Source organism: Spinacia oleracea, chromosome 6 (assembly GCF_020520425.1).
Source record: "Spinacia oleracea cultivar Varoflay chromosome 6, BTI_SOV_V1, whole genome shotgun sequence".
NCBI classification, from domain to species: domain Eukaryota; kingdom Viridiplantae; phylum Streptophyta; class Magnoliopsida; order Caryophyllales; family Amaranthaceae; genus Spinacia; species Spinacia oleracea.
Genome location: NC_079492.1, coordinates 38,718,833 through 38,745,112, shown reverse-complemented (window position 1 = coordinate 38,745,112; position 26,280 = coordinate 38,718,833). Strand labels below are relative to the sequence as shown.

General features: G+C 35.9%; 2 protein-coding genes across 2 annotated transcripts; both read left to right on the top strand.

The window, feature by feature from the left end:
• The first annotated feature begins 1,770 nt into the window (after positions 1–1,770).
• Positions 1,771–3,661, top strand: LOC110790044 (pentatricopeptide repeat-containing protein At2g33760). Its single transcript, XM_021994783.2, has one exon. The coding sequence runs from the start codon at positions 1,849–1,851 to the stop codon at positions 3,604–3,606; it is 1,758 nt and encodes a 585-aa protein (XP_021850475.1). The 5' UTR covers positions 1,771–1,848; the 3' UTR covers positions 3,607–3,661.
• A 519-nt stretch (positions 3,662–4,180) lies between these two features.
• Positions 4,181–25,752, top strand: LOC110790049 (uncharacterized). The gene is made up of 10 exons (XM_056832114.1): positions 4,181–4,417; positions 17,058–17,383; positions 17,675–17,773; positions 18,988–19,115; positions 19,349–19,585; positions 21,516–21,561; positions 22,178–22,309; positions 22,711–22,777; positions 23,761–23,906; positions 25,521–25,752. The coding sequence occupies exons 1-6, from the start codon at positions 4,181–4,183 to the stop codon at positions 21,524–21,526; spliced, it is 1,038 nt and encodes a 345-aa protein (XP_056688092.1). The 3' UTR covers positions 21,527–21,561; positions 22,178–22,309; positions 22,711–22,777; positions 23,761–23,906; positions 25,521–25,752.
• Positions 25,753–26,280: the final 528 nt, after the last annotated feature.

Genomic DNA, 26,280 nt, shown 5'->3' with positions numbered 1-26,280 from the left:
CCCTATTTCAAAATCTTGTATACGCCACTGACCCTAAACAAAATGCAAGAAGAACAAAAGAAAACAAAGGGATCAAAGTATTATTACATCTTAGGTGATCAATATTTTATATTTATATATATCATCAATTTGTGGTAAGCAAAAATAAAATATTATTTCACATTATACGACAATCTGCATAATACGCATGCTAATTAGACAAATTCAATTTCATCGATTTTAATCAATATTTTGTCATTTTGAAAGAATCATTATCATACAGAGTAAGAAAAAATCACAAAAATTATTTCTATGTTTGCTTGTATCAAATGCTAGGTTATTTTCCCCTCAAAAAAAATAGATATCCCATGCAATCACAAACTAATATTAAATTTTTTCGAAAGCTTTGCTTGTATCAAATGCTAGGTAATTTTCCCCTAAAAAAATGCTAGGAAATTTTACGGTCTTGCGCTAGATAGTTAATTGTCAAATTGTTGACCCTAAAGTTTTGATGATGACAAAACAAACTCCTGACAATTGGTTAAGTTATGTTGCATAATAGGTTCCGAGATCCTTAGAGGGATAATGCTAAGTTAAGGAGATCCTGAGTTGGATAAACTAAGCAACGTGGAATATAAGCAAGTAATTGATCCATGTCAGACACTACATTGAAGAAATAATCATTAAGCAAGGCGAGATCCTTAGGCGAGTTCCTAAGGCGAGATCCTCATATATTATGTGGATCCTCGACGTTCCAGAGAAGGAACAAATTGGGAAGTCTTCGAGTGAAGCTTCTAAAGGTGCGACATGAAGACTACAACATATGAGTTTATGTTTTAGGATTTATGTAAGTATTTAATAAAGTTTATAAGTAATTTGGTATGAAAGGGACATAGTATTTTGGTACGTTTTAAATGAAATATGTTAACTGTAATTATAAAAGAGTTTTAACTTGGAAAATCTTTTTAATAAATAAAATATATTTAATTAATAAATGAAACATAGGATTCTGATTTATTCTCCTTGTTTCTCAAGTAAAAGTTTTTCCACGTTCCTTGAAACTCTCCCCACGTATTTCTGTTTAACGTACATTTAGTGTTTTGATTTGGTCTCCCTTGTTTCTCTCCAACTATGCCCATGTTACTGAGCAGTAACTGTTAGTGGGTAGTTGAGGAGAACATGGGTACCCAACCCTAAGTAAAACTCTCCTATAAAAGGAGAAGAGTTTTAGCTTTTCAAAACACACAACTGATCTTTGCAAAATATATCTTAAGAGCTTAAACGTTTTAAAAGAGAATCAGTTTTCAAAAGAGTGTCCCTTGAGTTCCTTATTACTTTGAGCTTTATTACGTAATAGAGTTTTATATCAAATTGTATTTTGGGTTTAAGGGTTGAGTGATCCTTAATTGACTTAGAGTTAAGTCAAAGAGAAACAGAGCGACTTAGAGTTAAGTCAAAGAGAAAATGAGCGACTTAGAGTTAAGTCAGAGAGAGAAAGAGGAGCACAGTAATCAAAGGGGATTGCTGTGGGGAACTCGTGTTCGAGAGGAACTCGAGTTAAAGAGTGTATTTGTAATAGAGTTATTGCATTAATACAAAAGAGTAGTGAGGTTCTTCTTGATTAGGGTCAAGAAAGTTCCTCCATTTTATATCTTTCTTCGCTCATTATTCTCAGTCCTCTTTATTGTTTAAATTCCGCAAGAATCTTACCCAAGAAACAATTCACCCCCCTCTTGTCAAGTGTTCTTACTGAACTATCACAAATAGCGCCAAATAATTCAATTTTTACTTTAGGTTATGTTTGGCTTAATTTAATTTTGGTATCGGGAATTCGAGATTGCCTTCTCTCTCTTCCATGGCAGATCTTCCATGGACAAAACAAATAATTCACGATCATCACCATTTCCATCATCAGCCTATGAAGCTCTCGTACGAGCAGGCCCACGTCTGAAACAGCTTCATCAGGTGCACGCCCACCTGATCACCACTGGAGCTCACCGCAGCCTATCCCTCCTCACTAAACTCGCCATTTTAGCCTGTTCTTCTCACTCCTCCATAGCTTACGCCAGGAAGCTTTCTGTCTCCATCCCAAACCCAGATTCCTATCTCTTCAACTCCCTCATCCGATTCTCCTCCAAGCTTGGCCTTCTGTATGACGCCGTTTTCTTCTACAATCGTATGCTTTTCTCACTCATCCCTCCATCAAACTACACCTTCACCTCTTTAATCAAGTCTTGCGCCGACGTTTCCGCCGTCAAGCTGGGCAAATCTGTACATTCACATGCTCTGGTTAATGGGTTTATGTCAGATTCTTTTGTTCAGGCTTCTTTAGTAGCTCTTTATGCGAAATGCGGTGAGCTTAGTGTTGCACGCAAGGTGTTCGATAAAATGCGTCAAAGAAGTATTGTTGCTTGGAATGCCATGATTTCAGGGTACGAGCAAAATGGGTTTGCTAAAGATGCTGTTGACTTGTTTCGTTTGATGGGAAAGTCAAGTGTCGATCCTGATTCGGCTACCTTTGTTGGGGTACTATCGGCGTGTGCTCAATTAGGTGCACTTCAGTTAGGTAATTGGGTTCATGATTACATAGTTAATCATGGGTTTGAATTGAACGTTGTTCTTGGGACTGCATTGATAAACATGTACGGTAGATGTGGGGATGTCAGAAAAGGGAGGGTAGTTTTTGATGCAATGAGAAAGAAGAATGTTGTGGCATGGACTGCGATGATCTCAGGATATGGAATTCATGGCTATGGTAAAGAAGCAATGGAGGTATATAAATTAATGCAATGTAATGGACCATCACCTAATGAGATTACTTTCGTGGCTATGCTATCAGCTTGTGCTCATGCCGGGATGGTAAATGAAGGTCGAGCAATATTTTCGAGCATGAGAAATGATTATGGTGTGGTACCTGGAACCGAACATCATGTCTGCATGGTTGATATGCTGGGTAGAGCTGGATTTCTCAACGAAGCATACGATTATGTTCTTAAACTGAAGAGTCCAACCCCTGCTGTTTGGACTGCAATGGTTGGAGCTTGCAAGATGCACAAGAACTTCGATTTGGGTGTTGAAGCTGCTGAAAAACTCTTAGCTATTGAACCAGAAAATCCAGGGCATTATGTTATGTTATCGAATGTATACGCATTGGCTGGTAAAATGGAAAGAGTGGAAAAAGTTAGGAATGTGATGATCAAGAAACGGTTGAAGAAACATGTTGGTTATAGCATAATAGAGGTTGATCAAAGGACTTATTTGTTTAGCATGAGAGATAAGTCGAATTTTGTAACAAGTGAAGTGTATAGGTACTTGGATGAACTTATGAGGAAGATTAGTGAAGTTGGGTATGTATCAGCACAGGAATCGGTACTTCATGAGTTGGAAGAAGAGGAGCGAGAGTATGCTCTTCGTTACCACAGTGAGAAGCTTGCGTTAGCGTTTGGGTTGTTGAAGACTAAAAATGAGTCTGTTATTAGAATTGTCAAGAATTTGCGAATGTGTGAGGACTGTCATTTGGCTATTAAGTTTATTTCTCGTGTTACTAATAGGGAAATTATTGTTCGAGATAAACTTCGTTTTCACCATTTTAAAGACGGAGTATGCACTTGTGCTGATTATTGGTAACACGGGGTACTTCGTTTGAGTTAATTATAAGCAGTTCATGCTAATTTTTGTGGTACTTTATGGCGTTAGCTAATGTAAGTACAATAGAACAAGCAAATATCAGATTTCGTAGAACGGTAATTAAGGACGATCAATTTTGATGAAAAGTTTTATTTAACTTATTTGACCTGAACTTATCTATACTCATTATAATAAATACTCCCTCCGTCCCAAATTAGTTGTTACACTTACCTTTGCACAAAGTTTTAGGTGATAAGTGGTTGTTTGGTTATCAATTGTTATTTTATTGAAAAAGTAGATGTGATAGGAGTTAGTGGGATATGTTTTTAATTGAATGAGAGAGGATGTGGGGACAAAAAAATATTTAGTTGGAAGAGAGAGACAATATAATAACAGCTGCTTTTGTGTCAGACGGCCTGACGCGCGCGTGTGCGTCAGACCATGATGACGTCAGCGTATTTGCCCACGCGCAGGTTCTTTCACGCGCTTACAAATAAGAAATTTCATTTCTCTTTCCTCCTTCATTCATCTCTGCGCTCCTCTCTCTCTCCTGCTCTCTCACTCTCTCTCCTCTATGCGCTCCTCTCTCTCTCATTTCTATCTCTCCTCTCTGCGCTCCTCTTTCTCGCCGGAGACAACCACCACCATCAGAAGATTCAGAGGAGCTCCTCCTCGTTCCTCTGCTCAAAACCCCAAAGAAAATCAGACGGTGGAGGAGCGACGGCGGAGGAGCGATGGCGGAGGAGCGACGGCGGTGTACGGCGATCTCAAACTCGTCAGCGTTCTCTCTGAATTTAAGAAAGAGATTCCGGTGAGGTTGTAGACAGAGAATTACCGTTTGCTAATTAACGTAGATCGGTGATCGAGGATGTTGGGTATTTTGAGCACCTTGGAAGAAGGTGCTATGTTAATTGCTAGAGGGATGACCAGGCCAATTGAAAAATCTCTTTTGATTGCTGAAGGCACACTTACGTTACTTTATTGCTTGAAAGGGCGTGGCATTGCTGAATAGAGTGCAAACCACAAAAAGATCTGACTGTAACATATGTTGTGGCTGCTAAATTGATGAATTGGCTTGTTTGGTCAGTCTATGCCGAGTATTGTACTCCATATTACAACTCAAGAAATTGATTGAAATTTTAGTTAGATGAATTTTGGTAGTGACTATGTAAAAGTTTTGGTTAATTTTGTTTTTAGTTAAGATAATTTTCATTTTAGTTATAAATATATTTGTTTTAGTTCGGAAATTTTTTGTTTTGGTTAAATATAAATTTGTTTTATGTAAGATAAAAAATTTTGAGGTTTAGTTATGATTTTATAAGTTTTAGTTAATGTTTTTTTAGTTTTAGTTACGTATTTTTTTTTAAAGATGGCACCTAAATGTAAAATCAACAAAATAATTCTTAACTAAAACATGATAATTCTTAACTAAACCTAATAAAATGGTAACTAAAACTCGCAAAACCTTAACTCAAAGGCACGTAACTAATTGGTTTCATTGCTTAACAAAGTGGTTCAAATGCTTAACTAATTAGTTCGATTGCTTAACTAATTGGTTTCATTGCTTAACTAATTAGTTCGATTGCTTAACTAATTAATTCAAGTGCTTAACTAATTGGTTTCATTGCTTAACTAATTGGTTCAAATGCTTAACTAATTAACTCTAGTGCTTAACTAATTGGTTTCATTGCTAACTAATTGGTTCAAATGCTTAACTAACTAGTTCGATTGATTAACTAATTAATTCTAGTGCTCAACTAATTGGTTTCATTGCTTAACTAATTTGTTCAAATGCTTAAGTAATTAGTTCGATTGCTTAACTAATTGGTTAAAATGTTTAACTAATTGAATTTCAACGTTTCACTAATTGATTAACTAATTAATTCAAGTGCTTAACTAATTGGTTTCATTGCTTAACTAATTGGTTCAAATGCTTAACTAATTAGTTCGATTGATTAACTAATTAATTCAAGTGCTTAACCATTTCGTTTCATTGCTTAACTAATTAATTCAAGTGCTTAGCCAATTGGTTTCATTGCTTAACAAATTGGTTCAACTGCTTAACTAATTAGTTCAAATGCTTAACTAATTAGTTCGATTGCTTAACTAATTGGTTTCATTGCTTAACTAATTAATTCGATTGCTTAACTAATTAATTCAAGTGCTTAACTAATTGGTTTCATTGCTTAGCTAATTGGTTCAAATGCTTAACTAATTCATTCCAGTGCTTAACTAATTGGTTTCATTGCTTAACTAATTGGTTCAAATGCTTAACTAACTAGTTCGATTGATTAACTAATTAATTCAAGTGCTCAACTAATTGGTTTCATTGCTTAACTAATTGGTTCAAATGCTTAACTAATTAGTTCGATTGCTTAACTAATTGGTTCAAATGTTTAACTAATTGAATTTCAACGTTTCACTAATTAATTACAATGCTTAACTAATTGATTTCATTGCTTAACTAATTGGTTCCAAAACTTACCTAATTGAATTTTGGGATTAACTAATTGAATTTTAGGCTTAACTAATTAGTTCCATTGCTTTAACTAATTAGTTCGATTGCTTAACTAATTAATTCAAGTGCTTAACTAATTGGTTTCATTGCTTAACTAATTGGTTCAAATGATTAACTAATTAGTTCGATTGATTAACTAATTAATTCAAGTGCTTAACTAATTGGTTCAAATGTTTAACTAATTAGTTCGATTGCTTAATTGATTGAATCTCAACCTTAACTAATTGAATTTCAAACTAAACTAATTGGTTCAATTGCTTAACTAATTAGTTCAAGTGAATAACTAATTGAATTTTAGGCTTAACAATTTTTCTTAAAAAAATCTATAAACCAAATAGTTTCAGTGTTTTACTAATTAGTTTTATTGCTTAACTAATTGAATCTATTCCATAACTAATTGAATCTATTCCTCAACTAATTGGTTTTATTGATTAACTAACCGATTTCAATCTCAAAACTAATTGAAAATAATAAATAACTAAAACTATTTATTTCTTAACTAAATACAAAAAAAATATAAGTAAAATAATAATTGAAAAAAAACCGCAACTAATCCATTTTATTTTATAACTAAATATAATTAAAACATAACTAAAACAATAAAATTCTTAACTAAAACAATGAATATGAATAACTAAACCGAAGCTCACAATCAGAGGAGATGAACCAAAATTGTAACTAACATAGAGTTATTCTTAACTAAAAGGGAATTATTCTTGACTAAACAAAATATTTACGCAAAAAAATGTAACAAAAAGGATAAAAAATTACAACTATTAACTAAAAAAAATGCAGCAGCACCAAAGCCTGGTACGGGTGAAGAGGAGCCCCAAACCACTGTTAGGTTATGATACATATGAATAAACATAAATCATGCGGAAAAACCATAAAGCCAGGAAACATATTATTAACACATAATCATTTAGCATAATTCAGATGCATACACTTTGTAGCGTACCCTCCCTAGCTGCGCCCAAACCGAACAAGAATAAGTCTTTAGGACTCCAAGTGTCGTCCCTCCGTAGATAGTCCACAGCACGTCCGGATCCGCCTTAAGATTTACCAACTAGAATCGCCCTTAAGGTACTATAGATTTCGGCTAAATAGGGCAAGTGTTTGTGGCTGATTTTTGCTTGAAAATCTTACCTTTGAATACTTCAATTCTCGATGTAAATATGTGACCCTAGGCACCTACTTATAGAGTTTATGGAAAAGGACTTGGAATCCTATTAGGATACTAATTTATTTAATTAGAATCTTATTAAAACTCTATTAAACAAATTCTATCTTTATTAGGATTAGGATTTAATCATATGACGAATCCTGGTAGCTTTAGGATTCGAGTAACACACTTCGAGTGATACGCTAGCACCGCACGCAGGCCTTGCGGCCCACGCACAGCGCCAGCCCATTTCGTTGCAGCCCCGCTGGGCCAGGCGTGGCTTGGCAGCGTGTCCCATTGCTGGGCCAGGCGTGGCTTGGCAGCGTGTGTTTGGTGCGCTTCGGCTTGCTGGGCGATGGCCCGACTTCGTGCTGGGCCTTCGTCTGGCAGGCCTCGTCCGATGCTAATTCGTACGATACGCTTCCGATTAAATTCTCGATTCCGGAATTCATTTCCGATACGAACAATATTTAATATTTCCGATTCCGGAATTAATTTCCGTTTCGAACAAATATTTAATATTTCCGTTTCCGGAATTATTTTCCGATTTCGATAATATTTCCGATTCTGACAATATTTCCGTTTCCGGCAACATTTCCGATTCCGGCAATATTTCCATTTCCAATAATATTTTCCGATACGTACCATGTTTCCGTTTCCGCCAACATCTACGACTTGGATAATATTTATATTTTCGATACGATCCATATTTCCGTTCCCGGCAATATCATCGTTTCCGGAGTATTCATTTCTTGCCTTTGACGATCTCAGCTCCCACTAAAACCTAGATCCGTCGATTCCGAATATCCATAGATGGAGTATTTAATTCCATTAAATACTTGATCCGTTTACCTACTATTTGTGTGACCCTACGGGTTCAGTCAAGAGTAAGCTGTGGATTAATATCATTAATTCCACTTGAACTGAAGCGACCTCTAGCTAGGCATTCAGCTCACTTGATCTCACTGAATTATTAACTTGTTAATTAATACTGAACCGCATTTATTAGACTTAACATTAAATGCATACTTGGACCAAGGGCATTATTTCCTTCAGTCTCCCACTTGTCCTTAGGGACAAGTGTGCATTTCCTAATTCCTTTGTCGCTCGATGCTTGCTCTTGAACATAAGGTAAGAGTTGTCATCCTTATATCGTCCAGAGGTTTTTCTCGGTTTCAGAGTTCAACTGATCAAATAAACAGATAATCATAGCCTATGATTCATCCGAGCACGGCCATGCATTTTACAGTTTCTAGCTCTCCGAGTGTCCTTGTACAACTTTTAAGCATCTCATCCCGATTTATGGGAGGACAATCCCAATCTTACGATCTTGAGATTAGACTTCGTTTGATAGGTGAATACCTGAGCGTTGCCTTTATAGCCTCCTTTTACGGTGCTACGGTTGGTCAACGTCAAAGTAACCAGTTCTCAAACAAGTAATCTCAAATCACTCAGGTATTGAGGATTTAGTGTCTAATAATTTTAATGAAATTTACTTATGAGAGATTTTCATCTCTTACAGTAAAGTTTCATAGGTCTGTCCGATACTAGTGATCCCAAAGTAAGTATCTATGCAAATGCTTACGACATTGCCATGTCCACATAGTTCAAGAAACAGAACTACTAGTCATCTTGCATTCTAGTCGTCTAACGTTTTCTATGCGTCCATATTTATAGAAAACTCCAACCAGGGAACATTTTCAACTTTTGACATTCAAGTTCACTTGATAGACATTTCTTAGTCTATCTTGAATATTTCGTCAAATTGAAGGGACTCATCATTTAATAAACCACAAATTAAATGGCAAAATAAATTCTATTCATTTATTGTGAATGATTAACCAATAATGTTTTACAAAGTATTAAACTTTAAAACTTTAAAACATTAAACAAGGACATCAAAGCCATTCTCCAATATGCTTGATTCCCATAGCTGCAGTGTGCGAGTTGTGCTTCGCCTGCGGCAGAGGTTTAGTCAATGGATCTGATATGTTGTCATCAGTTCCAATCTTTCTTATCTCGACTTCTTTTCTTTCAACGAACTCTCGTAGAAGGTGAAATCTACGAAGTACATGCTTGACTCTTTGGTGGTGTCTAGGCTCCTTTGCCTGTGCAATAGCTCCGTTGTTATCACAATACAGGGCTAATGGTCCTTTAATGGAGGGGACTACACCAAGTTCACCTATGAACTTTCTTAGCCATATAGCTTCCTTTGCTGCTTCATGTGCAGCAATGTACTCCGCTTCAGTTGTAGAATCCGCAATAGTGTTTTTCTTAGCACTTTTCCAGCTTACTGCACCTCCGTTGAGGCAGAAGACAAACCTAGACTGTGATCTTAAATCATCTTTGTCGGTTTGGAAACTTGCGTCCGTATAGCCTTTAACAATTAATTCATCATCTCCACCATAGACCAGGAAGTCATCTTTGTGCCTTTTCAGGTACTTCAGAATATTCTTGGCAGCAGTCCAATGTGCCTCTTCTGGGTCTGACTGTTATCTGCTCGTAGCACTGAGTGCGTACGCAACATCCGGGCGTGTACATACCATAGCATACATTATTGAACCAATCAATGATGCATATGGAATCCCATTCATTCGTCTACGCTCATCAAGTGTTTTTGGGCACTGAGTCTTGCTTAGAGTCATTCCATGAGACATGGGTAGGTAGCCTCGCTTGGAGTCTGCCATCTTGAACCTATCAAGCACCTTATTGATATAAGTGCTTTGACTAAATCCAATCATCTTTTTAGATCTATCTCTGTAAATCTTGATGCCCAATATGTACTGTGCTTCTCCTAGATCCTTCATCGAAAAACATTTCCCAAGCCAAATCTTGACAGAGTTCAACATAGGAATGTCATTTCCGATAAGTAATATGTCGTCGACATATAATACTAAGAAATTTTGCTCCCACTGACCTTATTGTATACACAAGATTCGTCTGCGTTCTTGATGAAACCAAAGTCACTGACTGCTTCATCAAAACGTATATTCCAGCTCCTCGATGCCTGCTTCAATCCGTAGATTGATTTCTTTAGCTTGCATACCTTTTTAGCATTCTTTGGATCCTCAAAACCCTCAGGCTTTGTCATAAACATAGTTTCTGTTAAAACGCCGTTTAAGAAAGCAGTTTTGACATCCATCTGCCATATTTCGTAATCGTAATATGCAGCGATCGCTAACATTATCCGAATAGACTTTAGCATTGCAACTGGTGAAAAGGTTTCATCGTAATCCACAGTGGACTTTCCTGTAACCTTTTGCAACCAATCTAGCTTTGGAAACTTCAAGTTTCCCATCCTTGTCCTTTTTCAGTTTGAAAACCCATTTGCTTCCAATGGCTTGGTAGCCATCTGGCAAATCGACCAAATCCCATACTTGGTTTTCAGACATGGAGTCTAATTCAGATTGCATGGCTTCTTGCCATTGCTTGGAGCTAGGGCTCGTTATAGCTTGCTTGTAAGTCGCAGGTTCATCACTTTCAAGTAATAGAACATCATAACTCTCGTTCGTCAAAATACCTAAGTACCTTTCCGGTTGAGATCTATATCTCTGCGATCTACGCGGGGTTACATCCCTAGATTGTCCATGATTCTCACCAGAAACTTCTAAAGATCCCTGAGTTTCATCTTGAATGTCATCTTGAGCATTCTCTAGAGTTTGTTGTTCGACTCGAATTTCTTCGAGGTCTACTTTTCTCCCACTTGTCATTTTGGAAATGTGATCCTTTTCCAAAAAGATACCATCTCGAGCAACAAACACCTTGTTCTCAGATGTATTGTAGAAGTAATACCCCTTTGTTTCCTTTGGATAGCCCACAAGGATACATTTGTCAGATTTCGGATGAAGTTTGTCTGAAATTAATCGTTTGACGTATACTTCACATCCCCAAATCTTAAGAAAAAACACTTTTGGAGGCTTTCCAAACCATAACTCATATGGAATCTTTTCAACAGCTTTCGACGGAGCTCTATTTATAGTGAGTGCGGCTGTATTTAGTGCATGTCCCCAAATTTCTATTGGAAGTTCGGCCTGACCCATTATTGATCTAACCATGTCTAGCAAGGTTCTGTTCCTCCGTTCCGACACACCGTTCCATTGTGGTGTTCCAGGAGGAGTCAATTCTGATAGAATTCCACATTCTTTAAGATGGTCATCAAACTCATAGCTCAGATATTCACCGCCTCTATCAGACCGCAGTGCCTTAATCTTCTTGCCTAATTGATTCTCTACCTCACTCTGAAATTCCTTGAATTTGTCAAAGGATTCAGACTTATGCTTCATTAGGTAGACATAACCATATCTTCTGAAGTCATCAGTGAAAGTGATAAAGTAGCTGAAACCACCCCTAGCATTTGTACTCATTGGTCCACATACATCTGTATGGATTAAACCCAATAGTTCAGTTGCTCTTTCTCCAACTTTAGAGAAAGGTTGCTTTGTCATTTTGCCAAGTAAACATGATTCGCACTTACCATAATCCTCTAAGTCAAATGGTTCTAGAATTCCTTCCTTTTGAAATCTTTCTATGCGTTTCAAGTTAATATGGCCTAATCGACAATGCCACAGATAGGTGAGATCTGAATCATCCTTTTTGGCCTTTTTGGTATTTATGTTATAAACTTGTTTGTCGTGATCTAATAAATAAAGTCCATTGACTAATCTAGCAGATCCATAAAACATCTCTTTAAAATAAAACGAACAACTATTGTCTTTTATTAAAAAGGAAAATCCCTTAGCATCTAAGCAAGAAACAGAAATGATGTTTTTAGTAAGACTTGGAACATGGAAAAACTCTTCTAGTTCCAAAACTAGCCCAGAGGGCAACGACAAATAATAAGTTCCTACAGCTAATGCAGCAATCCGTGCTCCATTTCCCACTCGTAGGTTGACTTCACCCTTGCTTAACTTTCTACTTCTTCTTAGTCCATGTGAATTGGAACATAAGTGTGAGCCACAACCTGTATCTAATACCCAAGAAGTTGAATTAGCAAGTATACAGTCTATAACGAAAATACCTGAAGATGGAACGACTGTTCCGTTCTTCTGATCTTCCTTTAGCTTCAAGCAATCTCTCTTCCAATGCCCCTTCTTCTTGCAGTAGAAGCATTCGGATTCAGAAGTGGGTTGACTGACCTTCCTCTTTTCAGACTTGGCGCCAATTTGCTTAGTTGGGCTGGCCTTCTTGCCACCTTTCTTAGCATTCCTCTTCTTTCCAGATTTCTTGAACTTGTCCCCACGCACCATAAGCACATCTTGCTTATCACTTTTGAGCGTCTTTTCAGCGGTCTTCAGCATACCGTGAAGCTCAGTGAGCGTTTTGTCCAGACTATTCATACTATAGTTCAACTTGAACTGATCATACCCGTTATGAAGAGAATGGAGGATGGTGTCTACAGCCATTTCCTCAGAGAACTGCTGATCCAGCCAACTCATATTCTCAATGAGTCAAATCATTTTGAGAACATGTGGACTTACGGGCTCGCCTTTCTTAAGTTTGGTCTCAAGAATTTGCCTATGAGTCTCGAATCTTTCAACCCGAGCCAGATCTTGGAACATGTTCTTTACTCACTGATGATCGTGAAAGAATCTGAGTTGATGAATGTTTTCTGTAGATCTGCACTCATGGTTGCAAGCATTAGACATTTCACATCCTTGTTGGCATCAATCCAACGATTGAGGGCTGCCTGAGTGACCCCGTCGCCTGCGGCTTCGGGCATCGCCTCTTCCAAGACATACTCCTTTTCTTCCTGCATAAGAACTATTTGCAAGTTCCTTTGCCAGTCAAGGAAGTTTTTCCCGTTCAACTTCTCCTTTTCGAGAATTGATCGAATGTTGAATGAATTTTTGTTTGCCATAATTAAAACTACAATTGAAAAAGAATAAACAAATAAATAATCATTCACAGTTTCTCTTAATAAACTTAAATTCTAGCATACATGCATAATTCAATGTTCATTAAGCATTTTATTCAAGTTATGTGTTCCGGCAGGTGTGAATAAAATGATTCCAAGATCCTAAAATACATTGAAGAATTAAGCACATTATGTATTTAGACTCAATTCTAAAATCTTTTAGGTAAGCAAAAGCCTTTTGCTAATAGTCTAGAAACTACTCTTGGTTGATAGGTACGTCTAAGAACTTATTAGGTAAACCTATCGATTTTGCCACGACCTAAAAGGACTCCTTACTTATATCGTTGAGTTTCACCAAAACTAACATGTACTCACAATTATTTGTGTACCTTACCCCTTTAGTATCGATAAGTAACACCTCGCTATGGCGGAAACCTATTACTAAGATCGATGTAAAGGATATCCAAGTAAGTGTTATTTTGGCATGGCACCTTTTAACTCAATTTTAAAGTTTGGAACTTAAGGCTCTTACTATGTTGGTTAGATTTTAAGTGAACTAAAATCCTTAATCATGCAACATAATCAAGCTTCAATCTCATGCATATTTAAGACATATTTAAAAGCAATAAATAACTTAAAGCATGCATAAGATAAATGTGATCTAGTATGGCCCGACTTCATCTTGAAGCTTCAACTTCAAAGTCCGTCTTGAAAATGGATTGGAAACTCCGTCTTGAATTTCACCGTGGGAGGCGCCATTTTCTTCAAATAGGATAAGCTATAATTAAACTAATTACAACTATTTGATGGTACGCAGACCATATTTGAATTGAAAAACAAATTTGGTGCTTTAGACCAATTACATTCAAATTAATGGTACGCAGACCATATTTTCTGTCCTATTTGGGCCATACTAGTCACTTCATAACCTGCAAAACAGTACATATACAATATATACCATTCATCCATTCATTATTATGAATGGCCCACATAATTGGTTAGTTAAAACACATTGTATGCATCACATAAATATTTGAAGCAATTAATCAAGGGCACCAATAATCTACCAATTATTCAGTCCTTATTAATTCTAATCAAGTTGTTTAACCTTAAAGGATTTGTAGACCTAATCATGAGTTTATGACTAAAATTGCTCCCACTTAAACCAGTAAATTCATATGCTTTACTAATTTTAAACATAAAAATGTATTTCTAGTCTAACCGGAAACATACAAATTTAATTAAAATTTAAAGCTCATATAAATTTATAATTGAATCCATTTTATTTAATTTATTTTTCAGTTGAATTAAATGAATTTAAATTAATTCAATGTTTAATTTTAGTAAAATAATTAGTATAAATAAAAATTTATAATAATTATAATATTCAAAATTAAAATCCGAGAAAACAATTTAAATTATTAATTTTAAAATTAATTAAAATTATTTCCGAACTGAAAATTTCAAATTAAAATTCAAAACGACTCAATCGTAACACGACGAGCACTTGGGCTTGCGCCCAAGCCCCGTCGAGTGCACGAGGATTAACGCCCCTCGACCGATCGTACAGCACCACGCAAGCAGGCCACACGCAACGCAGCAAGCACAGGCCACGCTGCGCGCAGCCCGCTCACTCGTCGCGCCTGCTTGCTTCGCGTCTGCTTGCTTCGCTGGGCGCGGCAGCGCGCGCTGTGGCGCAGCATGCTTGCTGCCCACACGCGTCTGCTCTCTGGCTTGCGCCTTGGCCCATCGCCCTTGCCTACTCGCCCACTTTTCGCACAACACTCGACACAAGGGCAGCGTGCTGCCTTGTCCTCGTGTGCCATGGCCCTTCCTCGCTGCGTTGTACCGCATGGGCGACGAGCTCCCTTGCTCGTCATCGCATGCCCGCACTATACAACACCCCTTAAGGGTAACACGTAGCGTCCATTGTGTTGTGTGTGCAAGATTTATGGGCGTGCTTTATAAAAATTTAAAATTTTTTAATTCAAAATTAATGACAAATTAATAAATCATATTAATTTCATAATTTTAGGGCGAAAAATCGAAAATTTATTAATCAATTAATTTCCGATCAACATGGATTCAAATCTAGGTCATAAAAATTTAAAATTTAACATAAATTAACAATTTTTAGGGTGGATTTTAATCATGGATACCTAATTAAATTATTAATTAATTATGAAAAACAAATCAATTCTAAATTATTCGAATTTCAACAAATTAATCATAATTACAAATAAGGTTGTATAATTAACAAGTCTAGGCATTCATAATTGTTAAACATAAATGTAGGTCAATAAAAAACTCAAGATTTATCAACAAGAATCGCAAATACTTAATTTAACATCTTAAATTTACAAACTTTTGCGTTCGAAAAACTAAAACCTCCGAAAAGTCATAGTTAGGCTTCGAATTTGGGAATTCTGGGTTTCGGCGAAAAACACTATTTTTGTCAAAATTTTAGAATGCCTTTTACATGCGGAATTGACACAAAAATCACTCGATTTGGATGAGTAACGAAGAAACTGCCGAAAAACTGCGTACATATAATTAAATAAACGCAATTTGCAATTAATTACGAAAACTAATCACCCCTTTAATTCCTTGCAAATTTGTAAAATTTAACCATGTTCATGCAATTTAGATTATGAAAATAATAAGAAGCTCGTGATACCACTGTTAGGTTATGATACATATGAATAAACATAAATCATGCGGAAAAACCATAAAGCCAGGAAACATATTATTAACACATAATCATTTAGCATAATTCAGATGCATACACTTTGTAGCGTGCCCTCCCTAGCTGCGCCCGAACCGAACAAGAACAAGTCTTTAGGACTCCAAGTGTCGTCCCTCCGTAGATAGTCCACAGCACGTCCGGATCCGCCTTAAGATTTACCAACTAGAATCGCCCTTAAGGTACTATAGATTTCGGCTAAATAGGGCAAGTGTTTGTGGTTGATTTTTGCTTGAAAATCTTACCTTTGAATACTTCAATTCTCGATGTAAATATGTGACCCTAGGCACCTATTTATAGAGTTTATGGAAAAGGACTTGAAATCCTATTAGGATACTAATTTATTTAATTAGAATCTTATTAAAACTCTATTAAACAAATTCTATCTTTATTAGGATTAGGATTTAATCATATGACGAATCCTGGTAGCTTTAGGATTCGAGTAACACACTTCGAGTGATACGCTAGCACCGCACGCAGGCCTTGCGGCCCACGCACAGCGCCAGCCCATTTCGTCGCAGCCCCGCGCGCGCGCCAAGGCCATTGTTGGGCCTGGCGTGGCTTGGCAGCGTGTGTTTGGTGCGCTTCGGCTTGCTGGGCGATGGCCCGGCTTCGTGCTGAGCCTTCGTCTGGCAGGCCTCGTCCGATGCTAATTCGTACGATACGCTTCCGATTAAATTCTCGATTCCGGAATTCATTTCCGATACGAACAATATTTAATATTTCCGATTCCGGAATTAATTTCCGTTTCGAACAAATATTTAATATTTCCGTTTCCGGAATTATTTTCCGATTTCGATAATATTTCCGATTCTGACAATATTTCCGTTTCCGGCAATATTTCCGATTCCGGCAATATTTCCATTTCCAATAATATTTTTCGATACGTACCATGTTTCCGTTTCCGGCAACATCTACGACTTGGATAATATTTATATTTCCGATACGATCCATATTTCCGTTTCCGGAAATATCATCGTTTCCGGAGTATTCATTCACTAGAGGAAAAAATCTTATAAGTTGCTCATCAAAAGTTGCCCTTATACAACAAAAGCAACTTATAATGGTTTAAAAAAAAAAGTTTAAAAGCTGCCCTTATCTAACAAGAGCATCTTTTAATTGACAAAAAATAAAACAAAAAAAATAAATATTAAATATTTTGTACTGAAACCAGATATTTCTCCCCTTCTCTTCTCGCTGCTCGCTTCACTCTCCATATCACTTGTCTCTGCGCTCTCTCGCGTCTCCAGTCCGCACAGCCGCCGCCGACGATTGTCCAGTCTGCACAGCCACCCCCATCACCACCAATGCTCTTCTCTCTCTTCCTCATTCTTCGTTGCTGATCTTATCCTTCCTCCTCTTTCTATTTGATGTCGGTCTTCCTTCGAGCTCTCCTCCTCCTGATTTTCTTCTCTCTCTGTGCTGCTCTCAACGCCGGCACCCTGAATTCCGCCGCTGCTTCCACTTCCCTTCCTCTGCCGCTAGCTGCTTCTCTCACAGGTTAAATAACCCTAAATTTATTGATTTTATTGTTTTTAGTTTATGCTTAATTATTCAATAAATTATGAGTCAAATGTTATTCAAGTTCGATTCTTGTGTTTTTTGTATGTAATTATTGTTAATTTCTCTTAGCTTTTGATTTTTTAGGTTTTTCTTTTGATTTTTTTGAACTTTTTTTACTGTTCGAATTGGGATTGTGTTCCCTGGTGATGTATTCTAGGTTTGGATTGTTTGATTTTGGAATTTGTTAAGGGTTTTGGATTTGATTTTGGAATTTGTTGATGATTTTAGAACCAAATACCTCAGAGACCATCACATTGGGGGTACCAGTCTTGCCAAATTAAATGAGCTGAATTGCTTTATAGTTGTTCCTTCTCCTTCTGGCTCAAGGTATGATTCTGCCTGTCTTAAATTTTGAATCCCGTGCATCTGAGACGTAATTTTTGCCTTATTATAGAATTTGGTTGTTTCATTATCTGAATAAAGAATCACAGAGTACTTGTAATCATTTGTTTTTAATTTTCTTTTTTCAGTCAGTTGTAATTGAGAATTGTATACAATTGATTAAAAGGGTGGACATAACATAATAAGGTTGCTTTATAGAAGTTAGGGGCATTGGATTATCTAAATCAATTGTTGTCATCAATCTAATTGCAATAGTGGTAGGTCGATGTCAAAAGTACTCTTACTATCCAACTTTAAGCTCTAACTGTATATATATATTTAATTTCCTGCATTTTTCAAGTTGTTTCAGTCTTTGTCTTCATGTTTAAGGGTGTTTTAATAGAAATTATTTAAGTTATTGTCGTGCTTAATGTGGAATATTAAGGTTTCACTATACCCACATTCTAAGTAGATTTTCTGAATCTTTATCAAAAATACTCAATATGGTAATGCATTCTGAAAAAATCTTCGAAGCTTACTATGCAGTTGTCATTGAATTGGTTTATTTGATGCTGTGTTATCCTTCATTCTCTGTTGTCCAAGAATCACGCTGTATTTTGTGCACCTGTACTCTTTTTGTTGTCAGTACGGGTATGACATGCTCTTGTAAGTCACGTATAAATTGATGATCTGAATCTAACCGCTTTTTACTTGTCAATAATTCATGTTCTGCATTTCAGAGAAGCGAGTCAGCTATTTTTTTATCTTCTCTGTTCTTGTCTCAGAATTAAAAACAATGGGTTTAGATCACCTATCTAGTTTACTATTGATGGTGGATGTTTAAGAGTTATTTGTCAGTATATAGCTATGAATCATGAGCTGTGCTTACCCTTTTCAGTCAACAGTTGTCTTTAGTGTCAACTACATAGATGTGAACACCAAGTGCATTGTTTTAGTTACTGACCCTCTGAAAAGAAAGCTAGCCAACTCTTTCAAATGCTTAGTGTTTTTATTTAGTCAATGAAAATTGAAATTCTCTTGTCTTTTATTTCGTTTGTTTAATTCTTTTGTTTATTAACTTACATGGTCTTTCTTTTTTAAACTTACATGCATTATTGCTCTCTTTTATTCTTGTGCATGTTAATGGAGCTAACCATAAGTTCTGTAATATAAACTTTGGTGCTTTTGTGCTAATAATCCTCTGTTTTCTCTGTCAACAGCCTTGCGATCGCAAAAGAAGGTGAACTCACAATAGGCACCATTGATGATATTCAGAAGCTTCATATTCGATCTATTCCTCTTGGAGAACATGCTCGGCGTATCTGCCACCAGGAACAAGCAATTGCTGGTTAGTATGCAGCTTTTTTAGTGTGCGGGTGTGTTGCGTGTTGGTGTGCAATTTGTTCTGTGGTGTGCAGTCTTTTTTGCTGGTGTCCAGGTGCAGTCTGTTTTGTTGTTGTACAATACAGTAATTCTGTTTTGCTGCAGTCTGTTTTGCTGTTGTACAATAGTGTGTTGTATGTTCTTAGTCTGTTTAGTTTGTTTTGAATAGGCTTACGACACGGTCTCTGGATGATACAGAACTCAACCAAGTGAAGGCTGAAAGCAACCATGATATGAAGAAATCATTAACTTGGTGGGATCTTACTTGGTTCGGTATTGATGCTGTCATTGGTGTTGGTATCTTTGTACTTACTGGTCAAGAGGCTAATCAAGATGCTGGTCCTGCTGTTATTTTATATTTTGCTGTTTCCGGTGTCTTTGCTATGCTCTCTGTTTTATGTTACACCGAGTTTGATGTTGAGATCCCTGTTGCAGGTACTTTTTTCATTTTTTTTATTATTTTATTATTTTTGTACACAATGGAATATCCCTGACGGCTCTCTGCCCCTTGAATTAACCTAGGCAGCAACGAACTCGGAATTAATATTTTACACGCTACTAAAATCTAAAATTGCCACTAATGGAATATAAAGTATTAAAGTTTGATTTCCAAATTTCGTGCTATTACTCTAATAGAAGGATAACAAATATACTTGTTCGTTCATGTAGCTTTTTTGTTTGATTTGTAATTTCTTTATAAGGAATTTAATCATCATATAATCTAAAGTTTCAATTCGAAAAACTATTGGAGTTTAAATTATTTGAGTTTAAATTATGCCTGAATGTTCCAGCAAATACTATTGGAGTTTCATAATGGTAACTGCATTGACATTTTGTCTGAGTGGCCTCTTGGCTCTTTTGTTTTTAGTTTGGAAGATGATTTATATTCTATTACATCTAGGCTAGCAGTCGTCAATGTTTTCGGTATTTGCATCTTGCAATTCCTGGTTACCCCCTCTCCTTATGTTAACCTCCTTCCTTCCCTCCACTTGGAGCTGGAGTTTGAAGAATAAACGAGATACAGGAAACCTACTAGGTTCACTTACACTTTTCTGTTTTACCCATGTTTAAATAAAAAAAATGATTAGCATATATTAAGAATTGTGATCACTGATTTCAGAATTTTCTTTTTATCATGTTATGCATGTATGCATTTAAGCTCCCTGTTTTTATTTTGTCTGTAGCCTGACCTTTTCAGGGTTGAAAATTAATTTGGTTTAGCCGCTGTCCACAATTAAATGATTCTACAATGTGGAAAAATTTAAAATTCTTTAGTTATACAGAATTATATATAAAGAAAAGAAGACAATAGTGATATAGACTTGATTGCAGCAGCGATTATTAGCTATTTTTAAATAATCCTTGGATACTATTCATTATCACTTAACACAAAATGTGACAAATTTAAATAGAATTTTTTTTCAAAAAAAAAAAGAAAAATACAAGATTGATACCTAGCTGAACAGTTTGCTTCATGGAAGGTTTTATCTCACTCCACTCTTTCTTCAATTAAGACATCCAAATAATAAGTCTAGTGTGTGTGCGATCTCACAAAAAAGATCATAAAATAAAAAACGATGATTCTTTTCAATAAGCATAAGAAAAGTGTATGTTAGATTTTGTTTTCTTTTTCTTATTGTATGATTCTTCTTCATAGTGCAAGATTAATGTCATTGTCCAACTTAAGGCTCCCACATCACTACAACCTAACTTGAATGTATGTACAAATAGGATAGTAGCAGTAATAACTTACCAACGGGACAATACTCGTCAGAATCAACTAGCAGTCTAGTAGGAATACAAGTACTTGTCTGCAATTCACAGTGCCCGATATTGACACATTTTCTCTTAAAGGCCTGTCTCTAAAATGTTAGCTTAGAATCAATCTTGAAGTTTACTGTCACCAGGCTTATTTTAGTCCAATGGAAGATAGTCTCTATAAACTGCTCATTGATCACAACTTTAGCAGAGAATGACGTTTTACAATCAATTAAGGGACCTTACAGAACATTATTTACCATTTTGTTACATTACCTAATTGAGAACTTTGGTACTAAGCTACTAAACAAATGTGTTAAAAGTCAAATTCTAATCCAAGAATCTTATGTCGCTTTGTAAATCTTCTATTATGACCAATTGTTCTTCTCTGATAACGTAATAGCTTTGAAATTTTACTTTGTGTTTTTTTGAGGATTCGTGATCATTAATAGTGTGTTAATATTCTGGGTTTTCTATATATGTTTTTATTTGATTTTAATCTCATATTTATGATTATTGGGCTTTTTAAGTTTCTGGATTTCGTAGATTTTGATAAATGTAACATTATGATGATTAATGAGATTAAATTTTTCTGGGTATTTTGTAGATTTTCAGTGATTACAATACCTCTATTCCAAGGAAGATTTGTTCTGGTAATTTTTAACTTTTTTTTAGTTTTATTTTTATGATTGAGCATTGATTAAAGGTATTTCTTGAGGGTATTAGATCTATTATTTATGCGAATTTTTTATTTGATTATTGACAATCTCTGGGTTATTTTGGGATTGAATATGGTATTCTAACAACATTCGGTTTTCCAGAACATGTTTTAATCTCAACAAATGTCAGATTAAACTAGTTAAGGTTCTCATTGCATGGCCATAGATTTGAGGATCGATGCATCTGTTGGTTGTAGTTATTTATAATATAAGAAGTCGGAGCTGCTGAAATCGCAGCTCCTAAATCCCATGGGTCCATCGGGGAAGGTATTTGATTGATTTCCAAATGGCTATATCAATTATACATTAAAATATTAAGAGGAAACTGGAGAGTTTGGTCTTGTTATGGCTAATATCGTTTTATTAGTTTTTATGTATGCACTCAAAAGGAAAATCTAAATTTTCTTCTGGAAAAACTAGAAATACAGGGCGGGGTAATGAAGTTGCTGCTTATTTGTGCAATTCTGTTGTTTGAGCAGTTTTGCGGTGTATTCTCCCTTTTTGTCTTTTAAGATATTGGTTTTGATGGTTGAAATTCATAAATGTGTAGGTTCTTGGTGTGGGAAGCACTGCATCTCAACAGGAAATTAGAAAGGCGTACCACAAGTTGGCGTTGCGACTCCATCCTGATAAGAATGATTACTCTGGAACCCCACATGTTCCTGTGTATATTAAGCTTTCAGTAAGTGGCAGTCGCCTCGCCCCTTTTTGTTGCATTTATTGCTTATCCATACATTTCTTGCTGTGTCCCTTGATTTAATTGTTCCATGTTCTATCTATTTTGTTCAGTTTGATAGATAGACATTAACATATAAACTTTGAAGATAATAGTATGTCTGTGCATTCAAATAATAAAATAATATAGAATTCACCTACTCACAAGATACAAAATGTTTAGTGCTTTCTTGTAGATATCCATGCACTTGAGCAATGAAGCTAAATAGCTAATTGTCACTTGGTTTTGTCTTGGAATTTCAATAGCATTATTCATGTTCTTCGGATTGCAAGATGCAAAGTCATCAGTACATGGGATAGGTTAGTTTGATTCTGATTGCTATATGTTTTTTTATTCGTCATTGGTAGGATCTCCTGATGATATATCAAGTGCTCCTGATGATATATCAAGTGTTGTCCTGGCTAAAAAAGAGAGGTACGAGTTTGTTTTGAGAATATACGAGTTTCTTGGCCTATTGATCTAGACTCGGACAAGAAAAAAAATCGCTGGTCCATGATCTAGATTCTGTTATCTACTGACTCATGTAGGAGATGTTTGGGGAGCAATCTGTGATTATTACTTATTAGAGCATCTCCAATGACTGTGATCCTCCATAGTTGCTAGCTTGTTGCATACCATTACCAACACAAACTGGAAATTTGATAAGTTTGTATTGGTAGAACATCTATTAAAGGCAAGATTTCACATCAAGCTGGAAGTTCAAAAATAGTACAAACTCTGGGAACATCTTTAAAGTAAAATTAATGAAGTATTGGTGATTTTCGGGTAGGAATAGTGTAATACCCCACCTCACCATCAACATCTGTGCATTTTTCTATTTTCTCATCCTTAAATATACACTATGTGGCCTTTACAACTAGTTCAGGCTTTTGCAAATGCTGCATCATGCTTCAGTTATCTGTCACTGAACTTCTATTATTTTCTTATTCCTTAACTGAGGCATATCTCAGATTCATAGTACTTCATTTCATTAAAACAAACCTACCTGCTCTTTCTTCCACCGACCCAAAACAATGGCTAAGCTTCAAATCGATGTCTTTTTACCACCATTCTGTTGACTGATCTGAGGCTGATTTGCACTGATCTGTGCTGACTGATCTGTTGCTGAATGATCTGCATGATCTGTTGCTGAATGATCTGCATGATCTGTTGCTGACTGATCTGCATGATTTGTTCTGCTGATACGCGCGCTGCTGCTGACTGATCTGCTGCTACCCTGTTGTTGCACTAGTGCAATGTTGCTGGCTGCTGGATTATTGTTGTTGTTGCTGCTTGATTATTGTTGTTGTTGCTGCTGCTTGATTATTGTTGTTGTTGCTGCTGTATTTTTTGTTGCTGGTTGCTGCACTTGTGTGAATGTTCTAACCACCATATTTTGTATCTTTTACTTGATGCAGGAACACCCTAGGTACCGTGAATAATAACCAAATTGTGAAACATGGATACTAGTTATGGGAGGAAAGATAGGCACAGAGAGCATGGGACAAACATGAGTTTTTATCTTGTGGTTCGCAGCAAGGAAATGAACGCTTTAAATCTAAAGGTGTGTAATTTGTATGCCTATCATTGATTTTCTATGATTTATATTTGCCCATAGACTTTCAAACCCTTTTTTTGGCTACTTTGAGCTAGCTGCTAAGAATATGTGAAGATTAAAGTTGGTGGTCAATTTATTTAACTTTCAAAAACACATGTTACAGAAATTTCTGTTTTGCCCTCCTACTTATGACAATTTTGAAGAAATGCCTTGAAATTTATTACCCATGTACTTTGACAGGTTTTACAGGGTGACCTTTACTAAAAACGTTTAGGTGTGAATAACGAACTTGAAATGAGTTTAATAAACATATAACTAATCATATGAATCGTGAAAAACGTTTAGAATATGGAAATAGGTTCGATTGTTGGTAGTTGGGATCGAAAATGCAATTTTTGGCCATAAATGACCTATATCGGCCCAAATTACACATAGGTGTGCATAACGAACATGAAATGAGTTTTATAAACATATAACTAATCATATGAATCATGAAAAACGTTTAGATTATGGAAATAGGTTCATTTGTTGGTAGTTGGGATCGAAAATGCCATTTTTGGCCATAAATGCCTATATCGACCCAAATGACCCTTAGGCTTGCATAACGAACTTGAAATGAGTTTCATAAACATATAACTAATCATATGAATCATGAAAAAGGGTTAGAATGTGGAAATAGGTTCGTTTGTTGGTAGTTGGGATCGAAAATGCCATTTTTGGCCATAAATGACCTATATCGACCCAAATGACCCTTAGGCTTGCATAACGAACTTGAAATGAGTTTCATAAACATATAACTAATCATATGAATTGTGAAAAAGGGTTAGAATGTGGAAATAGGTTCGTTTGTTGGTAGTTGGGATCGAAAATGCCATTTTTGGCCATAAACGTCCTATATCGACCCAAATGACCCTTAGGCTTGCATAACGAACTTGAAATGAGTTTCATAATCATATAACTAATCATATGAATCGTGAAAAAGGGTTAGAATGTGGAAATAGGTTTGTTTGTTGGTAGTTGGGATCGAAAATGCTATTTTTGGCCATAAACGGCCTATATCGACCCAAATGACCCTTAGGCTTGCATAAAGAACTTGAAATGAGTTTCATAAACATATAACTAATCATATGAATCGTGAAAAAGGGTTAGAATGTGGAAATAGGTTCGTTTGTTGGTAGTTGGGATCAAAAATGCCATTTTTGACCATAAATGACCTATATCGACCCAAATGACCCTTAGGCTTGCATAACGAACTTGAAATGAGTTTCATAAACATATAACTAATCATATGAATCGTGAAAAAGGGTTAGAATGTGGATATAAGTTTGTTTGTTCGTAGTTGGGATGGAAAATGCCATTTTTGGCCATAAATGACCTATATCGACCCAAATGACCCATACGCGTGCATAACGAACTTGAAATGAGTTTCATAAACATATAACTAATCATATGAATCATGAAAATGGTTTAGAATGTGGAAAGAGGTTCGTTTGTTGGTAGTTGGGTTCAAAAATGTTATTTTTGGCCAATATAATTGTTTTCGCGACCAATATAATTTTTGTTTTCGCATATGAAACTTAATTTAATTTATTGGTTTGCATGTACGGTGTTCTTTTAAAGGTTTTCAAAACTCCAAGGTAGAGGCCCTTTACCGAAAAGGAGTTGGATGAAGTTCGAGACAAGTGGGCTATTTACTTCAACGATTGTGAACTACCCTCAGTGTAATAAATAGAGCAGGCTTGTAGTTATTCGTGACTATTACATTATTTTGTTATTTATCAATTTAATTAATTACATTTGAATTAATTCGGTAATATTATTGGAAATTTGAAATTTATATCATTTTTGAGAATGTCAAGCTGATGTTTGATGAAACTGAAATTATATTGCAAAATCAGAAATTATATTGCAGAATATTAGGAATTATATTGTAGATTTTTTTTTAAAAAAAATAAAACTCAAAAGTTGCCCTTGTTTGCAACAAGAGCAACTTATGTGCAGCTTATAAGGTGCCCTTGTTTGCAACAAGGGCAACTTATGTAAAGCTTATAAGTTGCCCTTGTTGCAACAAGGGCAACTTATAAGTTTCACATAAGGTGCCCTTGTTGCAAACAAGGGCACCTTATAAGATTATAAGTTGACCTTGTTAAGGGCACCTTTTGATAATTTTACAAAAGTGACCCCCCCCATTGGTGGCACTTACGAAGGGCAACTTATAAGCCACTTTTAAGAGCAACTTATCAAGTTTTTTCCTCTAGTGATAATTGTTTTCGCGTCCAATATAATTTTTGTTTTCGCATATGAAACTTAATTTAATTTATTGGTTTGCATGTACGGTGTTCTTTTAAAGGTTTTCAAAACTCCAAGGGAGGGGCCCTTT

Bases quoted from the DNA above. Each gene is read 5' to 3' on its own strand.
- LOC110790049 (XM_056832114.1), top strand. From the start codon at position 4,181: ATGCGCTCCTCTCTCTCTCATTTCTATCTCTCCTCTCTGCGCTCCTCT. The intron at 4,418-17,057 runs GTGAGGTTGTAG...TACTGAAACCAG, and splicing joins AATTTAAGAAAGAGATTCCG to ATATTTCTCCCCTTCTCTTC. The intron at 19,116-19,348 runs GTTAGTATGCAG...TGGATGATACAG, and splicing joins CCAGGAACAAGCAATTGCTG to AACTCAACCAAGTGAAGGCT.
- LOC110790044 (XM_021994783.2), top strand. From the start codon at position 1,849: ATGGACAAAACAAATAATTCACGATCATCACCATTTCCATCATCAGCC.